The 26,505-nt window shown below is 46.3% G+C and overlaps 1 protein-coding gene across 1 annotated transcript in view; it reads right to left on the bottom strand.

Annotated features, from left to right (window-relative positions):
• The window catches only part of LOC120052561 (disabled homolog 1-like), a 57,587-nt gene extending 31,895 nt beyond the window's left edge, over positions 1–25,692 (bottom strand). Inside the window, exons 1-4 of the mRNA XM_038999543.1 lie at positions 25,424–25,692; positions 5,931–6,070; positions 2,893–2,991; positions 264–395 (exon numbers count right to left, since the gene is read on the bottom strand). Coding sequence (XP_038855471.1) covers positions 264–395; positions 2,893–2,991; positions 5,931–6,070; positions 25,424–25,490 — 438 coding nt within the window. The 5' untranslated portion in view covers positions 25,491–25,692. The remainder of the gene's footprint in view (positions 1–263; positions 396–2,892; positions 2,992–5,930; positions 6,071–25,423) is intronic.
• Positions 25,693–26,505: the final 813 nt, after the last annotated feature.

Genomic DNA, 26,505 nt, shown 5'->3' with positions numbered 1-26,505 from the left:
CAGAGAGCAGAGACAGCCTCACACAAAACACAGACACAAAACACAGACACGAGACACAGACAGCAACAACACAGAGAGAATATAGACACACACACAGCAGAGCAGACTGGGCTCTCTATCTGTAGAGAGCTGGTTCAAGGGTCCGTATCTTAATGTGAACAGGACAATGTTCCCTGGGGCAAGCAGAGGACACTGGGGAGTCATGGACAACAGAAAAGAATACAAAGGCATGTACACACCAACAAACACTGTGTGGTACTCACAGACTGTGCTGTCTTGATGGCTACGAAGCGGTGGTTGCCCTCTTTCCCACAGACATAACCAAAGGCTCGGTGGTCTGTGATGTCCTTAGCGATGTAAGAGATCTCATGGACCGCATGGTGGTGCTGGAGGACCTGAGAGAGACCAGGCAGAGAAACACAGTCAGAGACTGGACCCCTGATCTAGAGATAAAAAGAATGAGAGGAAAGAAGGTAGGAGAGAGGAGAGAGAGGAGAGAGGGAGAGTACAGAGCGAGGAGGGAGAGAGAGAGGAGGGAGAGAGAGAGAGAGGAGGGAGAGAGAGAGGAGGAAGAGAGAGAGAGGAGGGAGAGGATCTGGCAGTACTTATTTTCAGAGCTCAGACAGCTCTCAGCAGGAAGTGGCCCTCACACACCCCTTGCCAAATTGAGGACAGACGGAGGGAGACAGTCACACTATTCCCTGTGAGCCTCTGTTGTGTTTTTGTGCCAGGCAGGAAGAAGGGGGATTAGACCTCCTCAACCCATACACACACACACACACACACACACACACACACACACACACACACACACACACACACACACACACACACACACACACACACACACACACACACACACACACACACACACACACACACACACACACACCCGCCTGCTCGTTTAACAGTCTTTAGTTCCCCTACTCCCTCCAGTTTAGCCAGAGCGTTTGCGCCAGGGAGGGATGGCTGTGCCCATGGCAGATGGCACTGGTTGTCCCAGAGAATGGGAGCAGGGACTGAGTCTACCCACACACTCACACATACTTACACTGACTTCCAAACACACACACGTACACGCACACACACACGTAGGTGTGTGTGCGCATCCGTGTACGTGTGTGTGTGTGAGTGTAAGTGGCAATGACAGTCGCGTCGCTGCAGGCAGTCGAGTTGATCATTTCATCTGCTCACTGGATGTGTCACTACAGGCAGAGGCAATCTCAGAACGCAGCACTGACACCCAAAACACAGAGAGTCACTACAGGCAGAGGCAATCTCAGAACGCAGCACTGACACCCAAAACACAGAGAGTCACTACAGGCAGAGGCAATCTCAGAACGCAGCACTGACACCCAAAACACAGAGAGTCACTACAGGCAGAGGCAATCTCAGAACGCAGCACTGACACCCAAAACACAGAGAGTCACTACAGGCAGAGGCAATCTCAGAACGCAGCACTGACACCCAAAACACAGAGAGTCACTACAGGCAGAGGCAATCTCAGAACGCAGCACTGACACCCAAAACACAGAGAGTCACTACAGGCAGAGGCAATCTCAGAACGCAGCACTGACACCCAAAACACAGAGAGTCACTACAGGCAGAGGCAATCTCAGAACGCAGCACTGACACCCAAAACACAGAGAGTCACTACAGGCAGAGGCAATCTCAGAACGCAGCACTGACACCCAAAACACAGAGAGTCACTACAGGCAGAGGCAATCTCAGAACGCAGCACTGACACCCAAAACACAGAGAGTCACTACAGGCAGAGGCAATCTCAGAACGCAGCACTGACACCCAAAACACAGAGAGTCACTACAGGCAGAGGCAATCTCAGAACGCAGCACTGACACCCAAAACACAGAGAGTCACTACAGGCAGAGGCAATCTCAGAACGCAGCACTGACACCCAAAACACAGAGATGTGTATCTGTCATCCCCACACAGAGCTCTGACAGTATAGAGCACCCAGCAGCAGCTACAGTGGTAGGAGACAGGGTGTGGGTGTGGGTGTGTGACTGGGTGGGTGTGTGACTGATGCCTACTATATTTAATAAGTAGGCTGATGATTGTCATCACTCCCATTGACTGACCTGACAATAATAAGAGCCCCTCCCCTCCAATAACCAAGCCAGCAGGAGAGGCCCCGGGGCCACACGCACAAACACACAGGACGTACCAACGCCCACACAAGCACGCACATCCCGTGCCGGTAGATTGAACCCCGGTTTCTCGTGCGAGGCTGAGGCTGGAGAGGGGCTGACACACTTTTACATTCTCTCTTGAAGGCCTCTCTTTCCCTCTCTCCACCCCTCCATCGCCTCGGTGACCATGACGGAGAGAGAGCCAGAACACGGGCACCCGCCCTCTGTGGGGACGGAGGAGAGATTAATGTTCCCTCGCTCCTCTTCTCTATCCTCCACGACCTTCCCTCTTCCGTGAGAGAGCTCATCCATCCATAAGGGGGGTTGGGGGATGTAAGCAATATGGCTGCAGTGTGGGAGGTAGAGAGGCAAGGCCACATACACACAAACACACTCACAGGCACACACCGTGGCACCCTGTACACAGAGAAAGACAGACTGCACTGATATCAGACGATAAACCAGGTTTGTATTCTGATCTCCTTAGGAGGTTTCAATTAGGTCCTCCTGATTTCCCCCGGGACTCTTTAGAGCTGCCTCATTAACAAGCCCACCTGTCCCCTTGGACCAATACCTCAGACACACACACACACACACACACACACACACACACACACACACACACACACACACACACACACACACCCACACACACCCACACACACCCACACACACACACACACACACACACACACACACACACACACACACACACACACACACACACACCTTTAAAACTCACCCCAAACTTCTCATCAAAGATCTTGATCCCTCCAAAGGAGACAGTTAGAAACACCTTCTGTTTGTGGTCTCCTTTAGACCGCCCTGCTGCTGCTATACCCTACAGAACAGACACAAAGACACAGGATATAGACACACACACACACGTCTACTTACTGGAAATGGAGAAGAGCAGAGAGGAGGAGGAAAGAGCAGAAGTGTGTGTGTGTGTGTGTGTGTGTGTGTGTGTGTGTGTGTGTGTGTGTGTGTGTGTGTGTGTGTGTGTGTGTGTGTGTGTGTGTGTCAGGGTTTCCGCTAGCCGGTAATAGATGGCTTTTGTCTGATTAAAAAAAATAGAAAAGCAGATCAATAAAATTAGCGCCGGCCAATTGTCCAGTCGACGTAAATACCAAAATACCAGTCGATGTAAATACATTTGACTGGTCATGCTTAACGGTCTACAGGTTAATTTGCATAATTTTGTGGAATTAAATTAGCGTGTGTGTACAGTCTATTCGTTATGTATCTTAGCACACGTGTACAGCATACATATACAGAGCCTTCGAGTGGAAAATCTGTCTGACAGCAGAAGAGCTGCTGCCACAGCTTCTGTTATTCTAACATGTTCACAGTGCACATCAGAATTCGGTAAGAAGGACCACAAACCGTTGCATCCTCGACTTGCATGGTCTGTTAATATGAATTACGATAGTTTAAATGTTATTTCTGTCATTCTGAGCACCGTGGGTGGACGCCTTAATCAGGTTACGCATCCAATGCAAAAGGCTTCGGTAAACTTCTCAAATGTCCGGTAAATTAAAATGTTGCTGGTCAAATGTCCGGAAACCCTGGTGTGTTTATTTCCTGTCTGGATGAGCACATTGGGAAACAAGTTGATCAGTGCACCGTTTGCCTCTGCTCCTCTCCTCACCCCTCACTTCCCCCCTCACCTCTCCTCACCCCTCACTTTCCCCCTCACCTCTCATCACCCCTCACTTCCCCCCTCACCTCTCCTCACCCCTCACTTCCCCCCTCTTCTCTCATCGCCCGTCACTTCCCCCCTCACCTCTCATCACCCCTCACTTCCCCCTCTCCTCTCATCACCCCTCACTTCCCCCCTCTCCTCTCATCACCCCTCACCTCTCATCACCCCTCACTTCCCCCCTCTCCTCTCATCACCCCTCACTTCCCCCCTCTCCTCTCATCACCCCTCACTTCCCCCCTCTCCTCTCATCACCCCTCACTTCCCCCCTCACCTCTCCTCACCCCTCACTTCCCCCCTCTCCTCTCCTCACCCCTCACTTCCCCCCTCACCTCTCATCACCCCTCACTTCCCCCCTCACCTCTCCTCACCCCTCACTTCCCCCCTCTCCTCTCCTCACCCCTCACTTCTCCCCTCACCTCTCATCACCCCTCACCTCTCCTCACCCCTCACTTCCCCCCTCACCTCTCCTCACCCCTCACTTCCCCCCTCACCTCTCCTCACCCCTCACTTCCCCCCTCTCCTCTCCTCACCCCTCACTTCCCCCCTCACCTCTCCTCACCCCTCACTTCCCCCCTCACCTCTCCTCACCCCTCACCCCCCCCACCTCTCATCACCCCTCACTTCCCCCCTCTCCTCTCCTCACCCCTCACTTCCCCCCTCACCTCTCATCACCCCTCACTTCCCCCTCACCTCTCCTCACCCCTCACTTACCCCCTCACCTCTCCTCACCCCTCACTTCCCCCCTCTCCTCTCCTCACCCCTCACCTCTCCTCACCCCTCACTTCCCCCCTCTCCTCTCCTCACCCCTCACTTCCCCCCTCACCTCTCCTCACCCCTCACTACCCCCCTCTCCTCTCCTCACCCCTCACTTCCCCCCTCACCTCTCCTCACCCCTCACTTCCCCCCTCTCCTCTCCTCACCCCTCACTTCCCCCCTCACCTCTCCTCACCCCTCACTTCCCCCCTCACCTCTCCTCACCCCTCACTTCCCCCCTCTCCTCTCCTCACCCCTCACTTCCCCCTCTCCTCTCATCACCCCTCACTTCCCCCCTCTCCTCTCCTCACCCCTCACTTCCCCCCTCTCCTCTCCTCACCCCTCACTTCCCCCCTCACCTCTCCTCACCCCTCACTTCCCCCCTCTCCTCTCATCACCCCTCACTTCCCCCCTCACCTCTCCTCACCCCTCACTTCCCCCCTCTCCTCTCCTCACCCCTCACTTCCCCCCTCACCCCTCACCTCCCCCCTTTCCTCTCCTCACCCCTCACTTCCCCCCTCACCTCTCCTCACCCCTCACTTCCCCCCTCACCTCTCCTCACCCCTCACCTCTCCTCACCCCTCACTTCCCCCCTCTCTTCTCCTCACCCCTCACTTCCCCCCTCACCTCTCCTCACCCCTCACTTCCCCCCTCACCTCTCCTCACCCCTCACTTCTCCTCACCTCTCCTCACCACTCTCTTCTCCTCACCCCTCACTTCTCCTCACTTCTCCTCACCTCTCCTCACCCCTCACTTCCCCCCTCACCTCTCCTCACCCCTCTCTTCTCCTCACCCCTCATTTCTCCTCTCCTCTCCTCACCCCTCTCTTCTCCTCACCCCTCACGTCTCCTCACCCCTCTCTTCTCCTCACCTCTCTCTTCTCCTCACCCCTCACTTCTCCTCACCTCTCCTCATCCTTCACCTCTCTTCACCCCTCTCCTCTCCTCACCCCTCACCTGTCCTCATCCCTCACCTGTCCTCACCCCTTACGTCTCCTCACCTCTCACGTCTCCTCACCCCTCACCTCTCCCCTTTCTTCACCCCTCCTCACCCCTCACCTTTTTCACCCCATCCGTCCGTCACACAATTACCCAGCATGTTAAATGAGATAGGAGCCTAAATCACTATCCTCACCTCCTCTCTCCTCCATCCTCTACTCCTCTCTCCCCAATCCTTCCTCTGCTCTCCCCCATCCTCACCTCCCCTCTCTCCCCCATCCTCTATCCTCTCTCCCCCATCTCCACCTCATTATGCTCCATTATTACCCCAGACCCCCTTCCCCCTCATTCCCTGTCCTCGGGGTCAAACACACACACACTCACCTTGAGCTTCATCATGGAGTCTTGACAAAGTTTGTCTCCCCTCGCGGCCGTGACTTCATCCAGACCGATGAGTTTAGCCTTGTAGCGAACGCCATCCCCCTTAAACCGCCTGATCAACCCGGCCTCGCTACGATCCTGCCCTGAGAGAGAGAGAGAGACACAAACAGAGTCAGTACAGTACAATAAACACACATGACCATGACCCCCATCCCTCCCTATTCTATCTCTCTATCTCTATCCATCCCTCTCTATTCTATCTCTATCCATCCCATCTCTATCTCTATCCTATCTCTCTATCTCTATCCATCCCTCTCTATTCTATCTCTATCCATCCCATCTCTATCTCTATCCATCCCTCTCTATTCTATCTCTATCCATCCCATCTCTATCTCTATCCATCCCTCTCTATTCTATCTCTATCTCTATCCATCCTTCTCTATTCTATCTCTATCTCTATCCATTCCTCTCTATTCTCTCTCTATCTCTATCCATCCTTCTCTATTATATCTCTATCTCTATCCATCCATCCCTCTCTATTCTATCTCTATCTCTATCCATCCCTCTCTATTCTATCTCTCTATCTCTATCCATCCCTCTCTATTCTATCTCTCTAGCTCTATCTATCCCTCTCTATTCTCTCTCTATCTCTATCCATCCTTCTCTATTATATCTCTATCTCTATCCATCCATCCCTCTCTATTCTATCTCTATCTCTATCCATCCCTCTCTATTCTATCTCTATCTATCCATCTGTCTCTTTTCTATATCTATCCATCCCTCCCTATTCTCTCTCTCTATTCATCCCTCCCTATTCTATCTCTCTATCCATCCCATCTCTATCTCTATCCATCCCATCTCTATCTCTATCCATCCCTCCCTATTCTATCTCTACCTCTATCCACCCCTACCCATTCCCTCTCTGAATGATGGTGTGACGTTTTGTTCTTATCTCCTCTCTCTTTCTGTTTCCCCTCTCTTCTCACACTCTCTATTATCTATGTGTGTAGTGTGTGGGTGTATTGAGTGCGTGTACTAGAGTGTTTGTGTGTGTTGTCCTTGCTCCTCTCTCTATGTTATCTCCTGTGGTTAGTAAAGTACTCCTCACAGGGAGGGAGGGAGGGAGGGAGAGAGAGAATTAAGAAAATTCCCAAAGTTAAGAAACGCTTTGACTATGTACAGACTCAGTGAGCATAGCCTTGCTATTGAGAGATGCCGCAGAAGGCACGACTGGCTCTCGAGATCACACTGCCCACAAAATGAGGTGGAAACTGAGCTGCACTTCCTAACCTCCTGCCAAATGTATGACCATATTAGAAACACATACAGTTGAAGTCGGAAGTTTACATTACATTAGCCAAATACATATAAACTCAGTTTTTCACAATTCCTGACATTTAATCCTAGTAATCCCCCCTCTTTTAGGTCAGTTAGGATCACTACTTTATTTTAAGAATGTGAAATGTCAGAATAATAGTAGAGAGAATTATTTATTTCAGCTTTTATTCCCACATTTATTGGGAATAATGATTTATTTCAGCTTCTGGGTCAGAAGTTTACATACACTCAATTAGTATTTGGTAGCATTGCCTTTAAATTGTTTAACTTGGGTCAAAAATGTTTTGGGTAGCCTTCCACAAGCTTCCCACAACAAGTTGGGTGAATGTTGGCCCATTCCTCCTGACAGAGCTGGTGTAACTGAGTCAGGTTTGTAGGCCTCCTTGCTCGCACACACTTTTTCAGTTCTGCCCACACATTTTCTATAGGATTGAGGTCAGGGCTTTGTGATGACCACTTCAATACCTTGGCTTTGTTGTCCTTCATTTTCCTCCCTCATGATGCTATCGATTTTGTGAAGTGCACCAGTCCCTCCTGCAGCAAAGCCCCCCCGCAACATGACGCTGCCACTCCCGTGCTTCACGGTTGGGATGGTGTTCTTCGGCTTGCAAGCATCTCCCTTTTTCCTCCAAACATAACAATGGTCATTATGGCCAAACAGTTCTATTTTTGTTTCATCAAACCAGAGGACATTTCTCCAAAAAGTACGATCTTTGTCCCCATGTGCAGTTGCAAACCGTAGTCTGGCTTTTTTTATGGCAGTTTTGGAGCAGTGGCTTCTTCCTTGCTGAGCGGCCTTTCAGGTTATGTCGATATAGGACTCGTTTTACTGTGGATATAGATACTTTTGTACCTGTTTCCTCCAGCATCTTTACAAGGTCCTTTGCTGTTGTTCTAGGATTGATATGCACTTTTCGCACCAACGTTCATCTCTAGGAGACAGAACGCGTCTCCTTCCTGAGTGGTTTGATGGCTGCGTGGTTCCATGGTGTTTATACTTGCGTACTGTTGTTTGTACAGATGAACGTGGTACCTTCAGGCATTTGGAAATTGTTCCCAAGGATGAACCAGACTTGTGGAGGTCTACAATTATTTTCTGAGGTCTTGGTTGATTTATTTTGATCTTCCCATGATGTCAAGCAAAGAGGCACTGAGTTTGAAGGTAGGCCTTGAAATACATCCACAGGTACACCTCCAATTGACTCAAATGGTGTCAATTAGCCAATCAGAAGCTTCTAAAGCCATGACTTCATTTTCTGGAATTTTCCAAGCGTTTTAAAGGCACAGTAAACTTAGTGTATGTAAACTTCTGACCCACTGGAATTGTAATACAGTGAATTATAAGTGAAATAATCTGTCTGTAAACAATTGTTGGAAAAATTACTTGTCATGCACAAAGTAGATGTCCTAAGCGACTTGCCAAAACTATCGTTTGTTAACAAGAAATTTGTGGAGTGGTTGAAAAACGAGTATTAATGACTCCAACCTAAGTGTATGTAAATTTCCGACTACAACTGTATTCCCCTCAGATTACACAGATCCACAAGGAATTCTAAAACGAATCCAATTTTGATAAACTCCCATATTTAATAGGTGAATACCACAGTTACCATCACAGAAGCAAGATTTGCAACCTGTTGACACAAGAAAATGGCAACCAGTGAAGAAACACTATATGGTCTTCCTTATGGTGTGTGTAACTGTAATTTGACAGCCAGCCAAACCCATTTAAAAGAAACTGAATCATTGTCAGGATTCCAAAAACTTTCCGTGTTTTATTGATGAAACAAAGTGAAAAAGCAAGGCTTTCAAAGGCTTTAACAAGGATGGCAGGAGATAACCAGCAGTGCAGCAACCGTTCTCAACACTGACTCTTAACTAAATTAATTCCTGGTTCCCTTTTCAGCGCCAAAGAAAAATCGCAAGCTAGATGCCGTTAAATAGAATGGCCACCGGGTGGCGCATATCAATATGGATATACAGTGGATTCGGAAAGTATTCAGACCCCTTGACTTTTTCCACATTTTGTTACGTTACAGCCTTGTTCTAAAATTGATTCAAAAGTGTTTTTCCCTCATCAATCTACACACAATACCCCATAACGACAAAAACAAAGCAAGGTTTTTAAAAATGTTTTCAAATGTATAAAGAAAAACTGAAATATCACATTCACATAAGTATTCAGACCCTTTACTCAGTACATTGTTGAAGCACCTTTGGCAGCAACTTTCAAGTCTTCTTTGGTATGACGCTATTCAGACCTCTTGACTTTTTACACATTTTCTTATGTTGCTTACGTTATTCTAAAATTGATTAAATAATTTTTTCCCTCATCAATCTACATACAATATCCCATAATGACAAAGCAAAAAAAGGTTTTTATCAATTTTTGCTAATAAAAAACAACAACTGAAATATCACAATTACATAAGTATTCAGACCCTTTACTCAGTAATTTGTTGAAGCACCTTTGGCAGTGATTACAGCCTCGAGTCTTCTTGGGTATGACGCTACAAGCTTGACAAACCTGTATTTGGGGAGTTTCTCCCATTCTTCTCTGTAGATCCTCTCAAGCTCTGTCAGGTTGGATGGGGAGTGTTGCTGCACAGCTATTTTCAGGTCTCTCCAGAGATGTTCGATGGCTTCAAGTCCAGGCTCTGTCTGGGCCACTCAAGGACATTCAGAGACTTGTTCCGAAGCTACTTCTGCGTAGTCTTGGCTGTGTGCTTAGGGTTGTTGTCCTGTTGGAAGGTGAACCTTTGCCCCAGTCTAGGGTCCTGAGCGCTCTGGAACAGGTCTCTCTGTATTTTGCTCTGTACATCTTTCCCTTGATCCTGACTAGTCTCTCAGTCCCTGCCGCTGAAAAACATCCTCACAGCATGATGCTGCCACCACCATGCTTCACCGTAGGGATGGTGCCAGGTGTCCTCCAGACGTGACGCTTGGCATTCAGACCGAAGAGTTCAATCTTGGTTTCATCAGACCAAAGAATCTTGTTCCGCATGGTCTGAAAGTCCATTAGGTGCCTTTTGGCAAACTCCAAGTGGGCTGTCATGTGCCTTTTACTGAAGAGTGGCTTCCGTCTGGCCACACTACCATAAAGGACTGATTGGTGGAGTGCTGCAGAGATGGTTGTCCTTCTGGAAAGTTTTCACATCTCCACAGAGGAACTCTAGAGCTCTGTCAGAGTGACCATCAGGTTCTTGGTCACCTCCCTGACCAAGGCCCTTCTCCCCCGATTGCTCAGTTTGGCCAGGCGGCCAGCTCTAGGAAGAGTCTTGGTGGTTCCAAACTTCTTCCATTTAAGAAAGATGGAGGCCACTGTGTTCTTGGGGACCTTCAATGCTGCAGATATTTGTTGGTACCCTTCCCCGGATCTGTGCCTCGACACAATCCTGTCTCGGAGCTCTACGGACAATTCCTTCGACCTCATGGCTTGGTTTTTGCTCTGACATGCACTGTCAACTGTGGGACCTTATATAGACAGGTGTGTGCCTTTCCAAATCATGTCCAATCAATAAAATTGACCACAGGTGGACTCCAATCAATTTGTTGAAACATCTCAAGGAGTATCAATGGAAACAGGATGCACCTGAGCTCAATTTCGAGTCTGATAGCAAAGGGTCTGAATACTAATGTAAATAAGGCATTTCTGTTTAAAACATTTTATACATTTCTAAATTTCTAAAAACTTGTTTTTGCTTTGTCATTATGGGGTATTGTGTGTAAATTGATAAGGTGTCACGATTTCCGCCGAAGTTGGTCCCTCTCCTTGTTCGGGCGGCGTTCGGCGGTCGACGTCACCGGCTTTCTAGTCACCACCGATCCATGTTTCATTTTTGTTTTGTTTTGTCTTCATTGTACACACCTGGTTTCCATTCCATAATCAATGTTCCTTATTTAACCCTCTGGCTTCCCCTTTTGTTTTGTGTGTGATTGTATTTGTCAAGTGGTTCCGTGTACGTGTTCTGGATTGTTATTGTTTATCCTTGTTGGATTATTGTTGATATTGAGTAAAGATGGTGGCTTTACTCATACCTGTGTCCTGCGCCTCACTCCGCCTCATTCCATTCACCTGGAACACTGGCATAAGGGACATTTCTTAAAATCCATTTTAGAATAAGGCTGGTAACATAACAAAATGTGGAAAAAGTGAAAAGGTCTGAATACTGTCTGAATGCACTGTAAACCCTGAATGAGGCAGAGCAAATACCATTGTAAATACAACTCATGTATGTTTATTTATTTTCCCTTTTGTACTTAAACTCTTCAATATTTTTACAACACTGTACATCGCCACAATATAACATTCGAAATGCCTCTATTCTTTTAAAACAGTGTAATGTTTACTGTTTATTTATGATTGTTTATTTCCCTTTTATTCGTTATCTATTTCACTTGCTTTGGCAATGTATGTTTCCCGTGCCAATAAAGCCCTTTTGAATTGAATTGTGAGAGAGAATGAGAGAGACCCTCAGGGGATGAGACTTTAGCCTGATCTGTCGCAGCTCTCTCAGGACCTTAATCCTGTTCCATCACTCTGAGATGAAACACCACACACATACGAGAGGCAAGCAGGCAGCACTGGGTTCCAGGGGGTTTAGGGTTTCAGTGCCTTGCTGAAGAGAACAACGGCAGTAGGTACTGATTACAGAAACCCTCCAGCCCTGGGATTCAAACCGCCAATCCTCCAGCTGCTGGGCTAACTCTGGAACCTAAATCCAATCCAATCAAATCTAATTTTATTGGTCACATACACATGGTTAGCAGATGTTATTGTGAGTGTAATGAAATGCTTATGCTTCTAGATCCGACAGTGAAGCAGTATCTAACAGGTAATATCTAACAATTCCACAACAAAACCTAATATCTAACAAATTCCACAACAAAACCTAATAAACACAATCTAGTAAAGGAATGGGATGAGAATATATAAGTATAAAATATGTGGATGAGCAGTGACAGAGCAGCTAAGATGCAAAACAAAGTAAATAATAGATAGTGAAGGATACAGTATATACAGTTGTAGTCAGAAGTTTACATACACTGAGGTTGGAGTCATTAAAATCAGTTTTTCAACCACTCCACAAATTTCTTGTTAACAAACAATAGTTTTGGCAAGTCGCTTAGGACATCTACTTTGTGCATGACACAAGTAATTTTTCCAACAATTGTTAACAGACAGATTATTTCACTTATAATTCACTGTATCACAATTCCAGTGGGTCAGAAGTTTACATACACTAAGTTGACCGTGCCTTTAAACAGCTTGGAAAATTCCAGAAAATGAAGTCATGGCTATAGAAGCTTCTGATAGGCTCATTAACACCATTTGAGTCAATTGGAGGTGTACCAATACCAATGTATTTCAAGGCCTACCTTCAAACTCATTGCATCTTTGCTTGACATCATGGGAAAATCAAAAGAAATCAGCCAAGAACTCAGAAAAAAAATTGTAGACCTCCACAAGTCTGGTTCATCTTCGGGAGCAATTTCCAAACGCCTGAAGGTACCACGTTCATCCGTACAAACAACAGTACGCAAGTATAAACACCATGGGACCACGCAGCCATCATACCGCTCAGGAAGGAGACGCGTTCTGTCTCCTAGAGATGAACGTTGGTGCGAAAAGTGCAAATCAATCCCAGAACAACAGCAAAGGACCTTGTGAAGATGCTGGAGGAAACAGGTACAAAAGTATCTATATCCACAGTAAAACGAGTCCTATATCGACATAACCTGAAAGGCCGCTCAGCAAGGAAGAAGCCACTGCTTCAAAACCTCCATAAAAAAGACAGACTACGGTTTGCAAATGCACATGGGGACAAAGATCGTACTTTTTGGAGAAATATCTCATGGTCTAATGAAACCAAAATAGAACTGTTTGGTTATAATGACCATCGTTATGTTTGGAGGAAAAAGGGGGAGGTTTGCAAGCCGAAGAACACCATCCCAACCGTGAAGCACGGGGGTGGCAGCATCATGTTGCCGGGGTGCTTTGCTGCAGGAGGGACTGGTGCACTTCACAAAATAGATGGCATTATGAGGGAGGAAAATTATGGGGGTATATTGAAGCAACATCTCAAGACATCAGTCAGGAAGTTAAAGCTTGGTCCAAATGGGTCTTCCAAATGGACAATGGCCCAAAGCATACTTCCAAAGTTGTGGCAAAATGGCTTAAGGACAACAAAGTCAAGGTATTGGAGTGGCCATCACAAAGCCCTGACCTCAATCCTATAGAAAATGTGTGGGCAGAAGTGAAAAAGCATGTGCGAGCAAGGAGGCCTACAAACCTGACTCAGTTAGACAAGCTCTGTCAGGAGGAATGGGCCAAAATTAACCAACTTATTGTGGGAAGCTTGTGGAAGGCTACCTGAAATGTTTGACCCAAGTTAAACAATTTAAAGGCAATGCTACCAAATACTAATTGAGTGTATGTAAACTTCTGACCCACTGGGAATGTGATGAAAGAAATAAAAGCTTAAATAAATCATTCTCTCTACAATTATTCTGACATTTCACATTCTTAAAATAAAGTGGTGATCCTAACTGACCTAAGACAGGGAATTTTTACTAGGATTAAGGTGTATGTAAACTTCTGACTTCAACTGTAAATATAAGATGAGTAATGCGAGATATGTAAACATTCTTAAAGTGGCATTATTAAAGTGACTAGTGTTCCATTTATTAAAGTGGCCAATGATATCAAGTCTGTAGGTTGGCAGCTGCCTCTCTGAGCTAGTAGTGCCTGTTTAACAATCTGATGGCCTTGAGATTGAAAAACAGCTTCTATCTCTCTGTTCCAGCTTTGATGCACCTGTACTGACCTCGCCTTCTGGATGGAAGTGGGGTGAACAGGCAGTGGCTCGGGTGGTTGTTGTCCTTGATTATGTTTTTTGCCTTCCTGTGACATCGGGTGCTGTAAGTGTCCTGGAGGGCATGTAGTTTGCCCCCGGTGATGCGCTGTGCAGACCGCACCACCCTCTGGAGAGCCCTGCGGTTGTGGGCGGTGCAGTTGCCATACCAGGTGGTGATACCGCCCAACAGGATGCTCTCACTTGTGCACCTGTAAAAGTTAGTGAGTGTTTTCGGGGATAAGCCACATTTTTTCAGCCTCCTGAGGTTGAAAAGGTGCTGTTGCGCCTTCTTCCCCACATTGTCTGTGTGAGTGGACCATTTCAGTTTGTCGGTGACATGTACACCGAGGAACTTAAAACTTTCCACTTTCTCCACTGCTGTCCCGTCGATGTGGAGAGGGGGGTGCTCCCTTTGCTGTTTCCTGAAGTCCACGATCATCTCTTTTGTTTTGCTCGCATTGAGTGATAGGTTATTTTCCTGACACCACACTCCAAGGGCCCTCACCTCCTCCCTGTAGGCTGTCTCGTCGTTGTTGGTAATCAAGCCTACCACTGTACTGTCGTCTTTAAACTTGATGATTGAGTTGGAGGTGTGCATGGCCAAGCAGTCATGGGTGAACAGGGAGAACAGGAGGGGGCTGAGAACGCACCCTTGTGGGGCCCCAGGGTTGAGGATCAGCAGAGTAGAGATGTTGTTTCCTACCTTCAACACCTGGGGGCGGCCCATCAGGAAGTCCAGGACCCAGTTGCACAGGGCGGGGTCGAGACCCAGGGTCTCAAACTTAATGAGTTTTTAGGGTACTATGGTGTTGAATGCTGAGCTGTAGTCAAGGAACAGCATTCTTACATAGGTATTCCTGTTGTCCAGATGGGATAGGGCAGTGTGCAGTGTGATGGCGATTGCGTCATCTGTGGACCTGTTGGGACGGTAAGCAAATTGGAGGATGACAGATAGGGTGGAGGTGATATGATCCTTGACTAGTCTCTCAAAGCACTTCATGATGACAGAAGTGAGTGCTACGGGGCGATTAGTTCAGTTACCTTAGCTTTCTTGGGAACAGGAACAATGGTGGCCATCTTGAAGCATGTGGGAACAGCAGACTGGGATAAGGATTGATTGAATATGTCCGTAAACACACCAGCCAGCTGGTCTGCGCATGCTCTGAGGACGCGGCTAGGGATGCCGTCTGGGCTGGCAGCCTTGCGAGGGTTAACACGTTTAAATGTTTTACTCAAGTCGGCCACGGGGAAGGAGAGCCCAAAGTCTTTGGTAGCGGGCTGTGTCGGTGTCACTGTATTGTTCTCAAAGCGCGCAAAGAAGTTGTTTAATTTGTCTGGGAGCAAGACGTCGATGTCCGCGATGGGGCTGGTTTTCATTTGTAATCCGTGATTGTCTGTAGACCCTGCCACATACGTCTCGTGTTTGAGCCGTTGAATTGTGACTTCACTTTGTCTCTATACTGATGCTTTTCCTGTTTGATTGCCTTACGGAGGGAATAACTACACTGTATTCGGCCATTTTTCCAGTCGTCTTGTCATGATTAAATGCGGTGGTACGTGCTTTCAGTTTTGCGCGAATGCTGCCATCTATCCACGGTTTCTGGTAAGGGAAGGTTTTAACATTGGGCACATCTCCTATACAATTCCTTATAAACTTGCTCACCGAGTCAGCGTATACGTCAATGTTTTTGTCTGAGGCTACCTGGAACATATCCCAGTCCACGGTATCGAAGCAGTCTTTAAGCGTGGAATCCGATTGGTCAGACAAGCGTTGGATAGACCTAAGCATAGGCGCTTCCTGTTTTAGTTTCTGCCTATAGGAGGGGAGCAACAAGATGGAGTCATGGTCAGATTTGCTAAAAGGAGGGCCGGCGAGGGCCTTGTATGCATCGTGGAAGTTAGAGTAGCGGTGGTGGAGTGTGTTACTTGTTCTCAGATTAGCTTTGTTAAAATCCCCAGCTACAATAAATGCAGCCTCAGGATATATGGTTTCCAGTTTTCATAAAGTCCAGTGAAGTTCCTTGATGGCCGTCTTGGTATCCGCTTGCGGGGGGATATACACGGCTGTGACGATAACCGAGGAGAGTTCTCTTGGGAGATAATACGGCCGGCATTTGATTGTGAGGAATTCTAGGTCAGGTGAACAAAAGGACTTGAGTTCTTATATGTTGTTACAATTACAACATGAGTCATTAATCATGAAACATAAACCCCCGCCCTTCTTCTCACCAGAGAGATGTTTGTTCCTGTCGGCGCGATGCACTGAAAATCCCATTGGCTGTACGGACTCCGCAGCATGTCCCCAGCTAGCCATGTCTCCGTGAAACAGAGTATGTTACAATCCTGGATATCTCTTTGGAAAGCAACTCTTCGCCTAATTTCGTCGACTTTGTTAACTAGGGACTGGACATTAGCGAGTAATATACTCGGAAGCGGTGGGTGGTGTGCGTGCATCCGAAGCCTCACTAGAAGACCACTCCGGCACCCTCTCCTCTGACGGTGTTGTTTTGGGTCGGCCTCTGGAGTCAGTTCAAATGCCCTGGGAGGTGCAGGCAAAGGATCCGCATTGGGAAAGTCGTATTCCTGGTCGTAGTGCTGGTTGTGCTAGTAAGTTAATGTCTTTCTGTCACGCCCTGACCTTGAGCGTGAGTTGGGGTGGGAATTCTATGTTTTTTTTCTATGTTTTCTATTTCTATGTGTTTGGCCTGGTATGGTTCCCAATCAGAGGCAGCTGTCTATCGTTGTCTCTGATTGGGAATCATACTTAGGTAGCCTTTTCCCACCTGTGGTTTGTGGGTAGTTGTTTCTTGTTTTGTGTTGTTGCACCTTTCAGGACTGTTTCGATTTTCGTTTCTTACATTCACTTTGTTATTTAGTATTTTCGTGTTCAGTTATAATAAATTAACATGGTCACTTGTCCGATTTTTCCTGTTCCTCAGATGAAGAAGATCGTTACACTCTCTGATATCCAATAGTTCTTCCCGGCTGTATGCAATAACACTTAAGGTTTTCTGTGCTAACAACGTAAGAAATAACACATAAAAAAACTAAATACTGCAGTTTCCTAAGGACTTGAAGCGAAGCTGCCATCTCTATCGCGCCATCAACCTCTAAACTACTGTACCTGATGCCCATAGCAGTATTTCATTCATCTTTTTTGGCCATTATGACTGGCTGATAGTTACAGACCAATAGACCATATAGGCATGCACACATGGCTCACACACACACACACACACACACACACACACACACACACACACACACACACACACACACACACACACACACACACACACACACACACGTAAGCACACTCATGCACACACATACTTGTGACAACCCCCCCTCCCTTCAGAGAGTCATCCCAGCATGTGAGCGACATGAAAGCCAAGCGAGGTAGATAGAGAGTGAGAGTAAGGGGGATGAAAGAGGTATAGGGAGAGGTGGAGAGAGGTAGAGGAGGTAGATTTGTATAGATAGCTCCGGGGTTAGCTTGCCTGCTGAGTGGTTTATATTATTACCATGCTCCATCACAGCCTTTCCTGTCACAGCTGAATTAATCTGTGTGTGTGTGTGTGTGTGTGTGTGTGTGTGTGTGTGTGTGTGTGTGTGTGTGTGTGTGTGTGTGTGTGTGTGTGTGTGTGTGTGTGTGTGTGTGTGTGTGAGAGTGTGTGTGGTGTAATTAAATGTCTGCTGAGGCTGTGACCTGCTGTGCCGCTAACACAACTAATGAAATAATCCTCCATTACATCTGTCACACTAACAGAGAGAGAGGGAGAGAGAGAAAGGTAGGGAGAGAGAGAGAGAGAGAGAGAGAGATGAGTGGGGAAGAGAGGGAGAATGATTGCAGACATGAAAGGAACAACCCAATGCAACACAATCCAACAAAGATGTCTAATATGAGCAGGAAAAATGACCTTGCCTGGGCTTTACAGTGTCTCAGCGGGCTGACAGTGTTGTTTAAACCCAGTCAGTCACACTCCTGTAGCTGTTCCTAGAGTGAAGCTACTCTCTTATTGATGATCCCCAGTGCTATAGCACTTTACTGGGGACTGTATAACAACCACATCCAACACTAACGTGGTGTTTCTTGGGATTGTGTGTAGAAACTCATTTATGGTTGATTTTATCATCAAGCTAACTGTAATCTGATTTTCCTGAAGACTCTATGTTGAATGATTATATTACCATGCTGACCAAGGCCCTGCAGGGTCATTGTCCTGTATGTGTTCATACTTCATACATATTCATATCTGTAGAGGGCTAAGATCTGCCACTAGGGGGCTGTGGTTACTGTGAGAGGTGTCTCAGAAACGCTGTCCTCTCCTCCTCCCCTTTCTCTCTCCTCCCCTCTTCTCTTCCTCTCTCCCTCACAGCTCTTCATCACCTCTTTGACCTGGATGACAGGGGCGAGCGCTTGGGACCTGAGGTGTGTGTGTGTGTGTGTGTGTGTGTGTGTGTGTGTGTGTGTGTGTGTGTGTGTGTGTGTGTGTGTGTGTGTGTGTGTGTGTGTGTGTGTGTCCTAAAGCCTGCAGCCATCCACTCTGACAGAAAACAAGGAACAAATTCGAGTGGTAAAACCTCAGGGACAGAACCGTCCACACTGCCCACTGCCTCTCACCCCCCCCCCCCCCCCCCCCCCCCCCCGCCAAGCTCCCGAAAAAACACCATTGCCACCACTATGACAAGGTCACTTTGTAAAGCCAAAACTTTCGCAGGCCAGAAGGGCAGTTCAGTCTGAGAATAGAGAGGGAGACCGAACCTGCTGTTTCAGTTGTCTATCTGTCTGACTGACCCTGTCAATATTGAGTCTCTTTCACTGATTCCTCTTCCTCTTTCCCTCCCTCAGTCCGTGTCTCGTTCTCAAACTATCCAGCTACACAGGTACCATATTAGCTTTTATACTGTTCTTATTAACAAAAACAAACAAAAACATTGTATTTATGAAGACAGGACAACTGTTAAAACAAAAGGCTGTTTCATCCTCCCATCTTTCCATAAATATAGAAACACTTGAAGTTACTCCTCCCTCTCATCTGGTCTGTCAGTAGGGGAGGTCTTCATGAATCTACTCCCTTCATCTCATCTTGTCTGTCAGTAGGGGAGGTCTTCATGAATCTACTCTATCTCATCTTGTCTGTCAGTAGGGGAGGTCTTAACTTCTTTGGGGTAGGGGGCAGTATTTTCACGTCCAGATGAAAAGCGTGCCCAGAGTAAACTGCCTGCTACTCAGTTCCAGATGCTAGGATATGCATATTATTGGTAGATTATGATAGAAATCTCTCTGAAGTTTCTAAAACTGTTTGAATGATGTCTGTGAGTATAACAGAACTCATATGGCAGGCAAAAACCTGAGAAAAAATCCAACCAGAAAGTGGGAAATCTGAGGTTTTTAGTTTCTCAACTCTTTGCTTATCCAATATACAGTGGAAATGGGGTCATTTTGCACTTCCTAAGGCTTCCACTAGATGTCAACAGTCTTTAAAACCTTGTTTGATGCTTCTACTGTGAAGTGGGGCCGAATGAGAGGGGACTGAGTAAGGTCTCTCCCAGAGTGCCATGAGCTGAACATGCGCTGACCATGCGCGTTCATGTGAGAGCGAGCTCTGTTCCATCGCATTTCTGAAGACAAAGGAATTCTCCGGTTGGAACATTATTGAAGATTTATGTTAAAAACATCCTAAAGATTGATTCTATACTTAGTTTGACATGTTTCTACGGAATGTAATATGACTTTTCGTCTGAACTTTTACCTGGACCTGCCCGCGCGTCGTGAGTTTAGATTGTGTACTGAACGTGCGAACAACAAGAAGGAATTTGGACATAAATGATGGACATTATCGAACAAAACAAACATTTATTGTGGAACTGGGATTCCTGGGAGTGCATTCTGATGAAGATCATCAAAGGTAAGTGAATATTTATTATGCTATTTCTGACTTCTGTTGACTCCAACATGGCGGATATCTGTTTGGCTTGATTTGTCGTCTGAGCGCCGTACTCAGATTATTGCATGGTTTGCTTTTTCCGTAAAGTTTTTTTGAAATCTGACACAGCGGTTGCATTAAGGAGAAGTGGATCTAAAATTCCATGTATAACACTTGTATTTTCATCAACATTTATGATGACTATTTCTGTAAATTGATGTGGCTCTCTGCAAAATCACCGGATGTTTTGGAACTACTGAACATAACTCGCCATTGTAAACTCAGATTTTTGGATATAAATATGAACTTTACCGAACAAAACATACATGTATTGTGTAACATGAAGTCCTATGAGTGTCATCTGATGAAGATCATCAAAGGTTAGTGATTAATTTTATCTATATTTCTGCTTTTTGTGACTCCTCTCTTTGGCTGGAAAAATGGCTGTTTTTCTGTGACTTGGCTCTGACCTAACATAATCGTTTGGTTTGCTTTCGTCGTAAAGCCTTTTTGAAATCGGACACTGTGGCTGTATTTACAACAAGTGTATCTTTAACATGGTGTAAAATACATGTATGTTTGAGGAATTTTATTTATGGGATTTCTGTTGTTTTGAATTTGGCGCCCTGCAGTTTCACTGGCTGTTGACGAGGTGAGATGCTACCGTCCCACATACCCTAGAGACGTTAATGAATCTACTCCCTTCATCTCATCTTGTCTGTCAGTAGGGGAGGTCTTCATGAATCTACTCCCTTCATCTCATCTTGTCTGTCAGTAGGGGAGGTCTTAATGAATCTACTCCCTTCATCTCATCTTGTCTGTCAGTAGGGGAGGTCTTAATGAATCTACTACCTTCATCTCATATTGTCTGTCAGTAGGGGAGGTCTTAATGAATCTACTCCCTTCATCTCATCTTGTCTGTCAGTAGGGGAGGTCTTCATGAATCTACTCCCTTCATCTCATCTTGTCTGTCAGTAGGGGAGGTCTTCATGAATCTACTCCCTTCATCTCATCTTGTCTGTCAGTAGGGGAGGTCTTCATGAATCTACTCCCTTCATCTCATCTTGTCTGTCAGTAGGGGAGGTCTTCATGAATCTACTCCCTTCATCTCATCTTGTCTGTCAGTAGGGGAGGTCTTAATGAATCTACTACCTTCATCTCATCTTGTCTGTCAGTAGGGGAGGTCTTAATGAATCTACTCCCTTCATCTCATCTTGTCTGTCAGTAGGGGAGGTCTTCATGAATCTACTCCCTTCATCTCATCTTGTCTGTCAGTAGGGGAGGTCTTAATGAATCTACTCCCTTCATCTCATCTTGTCTGTCAGTAGGGGAGGTCTTCATGAATCTACTCCCTTCCTCTCATCTTGTCTGTCAGTAGGGGGAGGTCTTCATGAATCTACTCCCTTCATCTCATCTTGTCTGTCAGTAGGGGAGGTCTTAATGAATCTACTCCCTTCATCTCATCTTGTCTGTCAGTAGGGGAGGTCTTAATGAATCTACACCCTTCATTCTCCCAGCAGGGTCCTGTGATGGAAGGACTGAGAGAAAGAAGGAGCGATGGAGAAAAAAACACATGAAAGAGAAATGGAGAGATGGTGAGCTTGTCCCTGCAATGTAGCCATCTTTGTGTGTCTGCGAGAGAGTGTGTGTGTCTGCGAGAGAGTGTGTGTGTCTGCGAGAGAGTGTGTGTGCGTGTGTGTGTGAGAGAGTATGAGTGTGACATATGGGATGTTTCCATGTGCAAATTACTTGCGGAGAAACTGTTGCTATGGAGACTAGTAACTGGTGCGGTCGAGCAACCACATGAACAGTCTGGAGGAGACCGTGGCACACACACACACACACACACACACACACACACACACACACCCACCCACACACACACACACACACACACAAATACTTTAGCTCATTGGTCTAACCTAGTCTTGTGGTGTGCAGCAGAGCCGGATTTAAGAATCGGTTGGTCACATAGACAACACACTAACACCGGAATACAACCACATCACAAAAATCATTTAAATTAAATGTATGGCGCTTTTCTCCCGCTCGCTCTGTCTTTCTCTTCTCTCTCTCCTCTTAGACACAGAGGTCATTTAGAGAGGTCATTAGCGATATTAATTCAGTATTACTCCTCAGATGAGAGCTTGGAGAAACAGACAGAGAGAAGCATTTCATTGATATGAGGAAGCAGCCTCCTCAGCCGTCCCACTGTCACTGTTTTATTATCACCCGGAGTGTGTGTGTGTGTACGTGTGTGTGTACGTGTGTGTGTACGTGTGTGTGTACATGCGTTCCTTGGTGTGTGCATTCACTGTAACAGTTTTATCACTCTATGTAGCAGGGACAGCATGCGATTGTAAAAGCATACTAACTACCAGCCCAGAGGGGGAAGAAGGGGATGGAGGGGGAGAGAAAGCAAGGGAACGAGAGAGAGGGAGAGAGAGAGAGAGAGGTACGAATGGGGAGAGAGAGCTGATGATAGAGATGGAGGATAGAGGAGAGGTGTAGAGGTTAAAGGAGCTATATGTAATATTTTTGCATTGTAATTTCAGAAAATGTCCTGATATCTGCAGTAATAGCGGAATGATAGTTTCACAATGTTTCTTTGTTTCAACAACAACAACTAAAACGTTTTGGGCACAAAATTGCATAAAGATTGTTCAACCTTCTGGCTCTTGTTGTCAGAGCTTCACTCAGAGGCATGGTTATCATCGCACAAGCAGAAATTGCCCTGCCATTACCTGGTTGATAAAATTCTATAATATTTGCCTAATTTCAGTTTATGTAACCAAACAAACAATTCATAGTGTAAAGAACCATTCGGGAAAGTATTCAGACCTCTTGACTTTTTACACATTTTCTTATGTTGCTTACGTTATTCTAAAATGTATGCAATAGTTTTTCCCTCATCAATCTACATACAATATCCCATAATGACAAAGCAAAAAAAGGTTTTTATCAATTTTTGCAAATAAAAAACAACACCTGAAATATCACATTTACATAAGTATTCAGACCCTTTACTCAGTAATTTGTTGAAGAACCTTTGGCAGCGATTGCAGCCTTGAGTCTTCTTGGGTATGACGCTACAAGCTTGACAAACCTGTATTTGGGGAGTTTCTCCCATTCTTCTCTGCAGATCCTCTCAAGCTCTGTCAGGTTGGATGGGGAGTGTTGCTGCACAGCTATTTTCAGGTCTCTCCAGAGATGTTCGATGGCTTCAAGTCCGGGCTCTGTCTGGGCCACTCAAGGACATTCAGAGACTTGTTCCGAAGCTACTTCTGCGTAGTCTTGGCTGTGTGCTTAGGGTCGTTGTCCTGTTGGAAGGTGAACATTCGCCCCAGTCTGGGGTCCTGAGCGCTCTGGAGCAAGTTTTCATCAAGGATCTCTCTGTATTTTGCACATCTTTCCCTTGATCCCTGTCGCTGAAAAACATCCTCACAGCATGATGCTGACACCATGCTTCACCGTAGGGATGGTGCCAGGTTTCCTCCAGACGTGACGCTTGGCATTCAGACCGAAGAGTTCAATCTTGGTTTCATCAGACCAAAGAATCTTGTTTCTCATGGTCTGAAAGTCCATTAGGTGCCTTTTGGCAAACTCCAAGTGGGCTGTCATGTGCCTTTTACTGAAGAGTGGCTTCCGTCTAGCCACTCTACCATAAAGGCCTGATTGGTGTAGTGCTGCAGAGATGGTTGTCCTTCTGGAAGGTTCTCCCATCTCCACAGAGAAACTCTGGAGCTTTGTCAGAGTGACCATCGGGTTCTTGGTTACCTCCCTGACCAAGGCCCTTCTCCCCCGATTGTTCAGTTTGGCCGGGCGTCCAGCTCTAGGAAGAATCTTGGTGGTTCTTCCTAGTTCTTCCTAAACTTCTTCCATTTAAGAATGAAGGAGGCCACTGTGTTCTTGGTAACTTCAATGCTGTTTTGGTACCCTTCCCCAGATCTGTGCCTCGACACAACCTGTCTCGGAGCTCTACGGACAATTCCTTCGACCTCATGGCTTGGTTTCTGCTCTGACATGCACTGTCAACTGTGGAACCTTATATAGACAGGTGTGTGTCTTTCCAAATCATGTCAAATCAATTGAATTTACCACAGGTGTACTCAAATCAAGTTGTAGAAACATCTCAAGGATGATCAATGGAAACAGGATGCACCTGAGCTCAATTTCGACTCTCGTAGCAAAAGTTCTGAATACTTTTATGTAAATAAGGTATTTTGTTTTTTTCTAAAAACCTGTTTTTGCTTTTCCATTATGGGGTATTGTATGTAGATTGATGAGGGAACATTTTAGAATAAGACTGTAACGTAAAAAAAAATGGAAAAACTCAAGGGGTCTGAATACCTTCCGAATGTACTATAAATCGATATGAAATATATTTTACTAACAAAACGTATTTTCAGCTGTTTGAAGCTGATGGACCAAACTGAAAGTACAAGTCTCAAGCGAGAGTAGTTTCCACTAGATTCCACAGCCACAAAGTCTCTGCTGTGCTGTGAGGAAATGGGATGCAGGAGAGGAGGGAGAGTTGTTTATATTCAGCCTAAGTATTGTTGCAATTCACCTAGCTTCCACATGGTTGAGACATTTTATACCTAGCACCTTTAAGTGTGTAGAATGGGTTTCTGGGTAAGTCTTCTATATGGAGCAGCAGACTGGGTCTGAAACCTCAAAATACATGGAGCTTTCAAAGCAGAGCATGCCTATGGGAGAACACACACAAGCATGCACACGCACACACACAAGGACAATAGGGAAACCCAACAGGTTTCCACATCCTCCTAGGGAGAGTACTGATCCACTAACAGGCTTTCTACAGGGTCCACAGCAGACTGATTGGCTCTGGGTGGAATACAGTTGGAACAAATATAATTGCATTTCTATTTCATCACCCTCACGTGAGTGTGTGTGTGTGTGTGTGTGTGTGTGTGTGTGTGTGTGTGTGTGTGTGTGTGTGTGTGTGTGTGTGTGTGTGTGTGTGTGTGTGTGTGTGTGTGTGAAGACAACAATATGTGTTCACATCCATAAAGTTTTAAGCCATTGTGTCAGTAACAGAGTCTGCTGTTTAGTGAATCATTGTGTGACTGTTGGGCAGGGTCTGGGAGTTAGGGCACATGGGTATGGACCACTCCAGGTGTTTAAGGCCAGTGCCACCTGGCTGGCGCTGAGAGAGATGGACACACATACTGGCATCACCTATGCCCCGGCACTTGTACCGACACACCTGTTAGCTACAGCTTAACACCTGCCTTTGCACCTGAAGCTAAACAATCAAATGAGAGCACTGTAACACTTAACAGGTCAGTATGAAGGCAGTATAAAGGCATTATAAAAGCATTACGAAGCCTTTATCAAGCAGTATTACCTTTCCTCCTGGAGTCTCTCCTGACACTGGGCCTGACAGCTGGCTGTAGTTCCGCCTCTGTTGACATCCTCAGGTTCCGCCCCGCCGGCCCACAGGCTGGTTTGATCCGGTTCTGCTCCGGTCTGTTTCCGAGGGTCCACTTCACAACGTCAGCGCCGTGTGTCTGTGTGTTTGTGGGGGCGCCGTGTGTGTGTGTGGGGGCGCCGTGGGTGTGTGTGGGCACACAGGCTCATGGGAGAGGGAAGGGCTCTAGCCCTGACACGACATCCCACACACACTTACAGAGAGCTGAGGACAGAGAGAGAGAAGGGGGATGAGAGGGAGAGAGAGAAAGGAAGGGAGAGAGAGATGGTTGGTACATTTATGAAACTTTTTCCCACACATTGATACTATCCTGTCCCAAAGAGACTTTGGAGGAGACAGGGAGATTAGGCATCCCTTCTTCCTCCCTCCCCTCTCCTTCCTCTACAGTCCTCATTCCAACTAATGCCCCACGTGCCCCTTGTGCCCTCCAGTGCCCATCTGTCTCCTGTGAGTTGATAGTTGCCCATAATGGCGAAGCCCCATTGTCTACGTGATGCTCGTACCTCAATCGGTCTGTCTTGAAGGACGTGTGACTCATCTAAAAAATATATAGATTCTGCTCATCCACCTGACACTAGTTCCTAATTCTGAAAATGACTCGGCTCTCGTTGGCTATGACGCCCTGGCTACTACGGTAAACCATGCTCAAGCTAGCAGCCTAGTGCGAGCTTGTTTGAATGGCCACACGGTAGCTAGTTTGACATTTTGTTGATGAAGTTATAAGGCACCAACGTTATGGGACTGTTCTCAGAAATCAGCATGTATCTGACGACTGGCACTCTGCATCGCTACTTTGTATCATTTGGCCGACGCGATAACGATAACGTCGCAGAGAGCAGTCAACTGTGCTGTAGAACTCGTCGCACTAATCATGGCAGAAGAGATATCATGAAAACTAATTTGTGCATTAGCTAGAACTTCACTGCACTAGCTAGCTAGCTAGAGGGGGTATTCAGCAGTGAGTGTGTGAACTGGCGTCGTTAGCGTACATGCCTTTC

Source organism: Salvelinus namaycush, chromosome 8 (genome assembly GCF_016432855.1).
Source record: "Salvelinus namaycush isolate Seneca chromosome 8, SaNama_1.0, whole genome shotgun sequence".
In the NCBI taxonomy this organism is placed as follows: domain Eukaryota; kingdom Metazoa; phylum Chordata; class Actinopteri; order Salmoniformes; family Salmonidae; genus Salvelinus; species Salvelinus namaycush.
The sequence above is the reverse complement of the archived record's forward strand: the minus strand, read 5'-3'. Positions and strand labels throughout refer to the sequence as shown.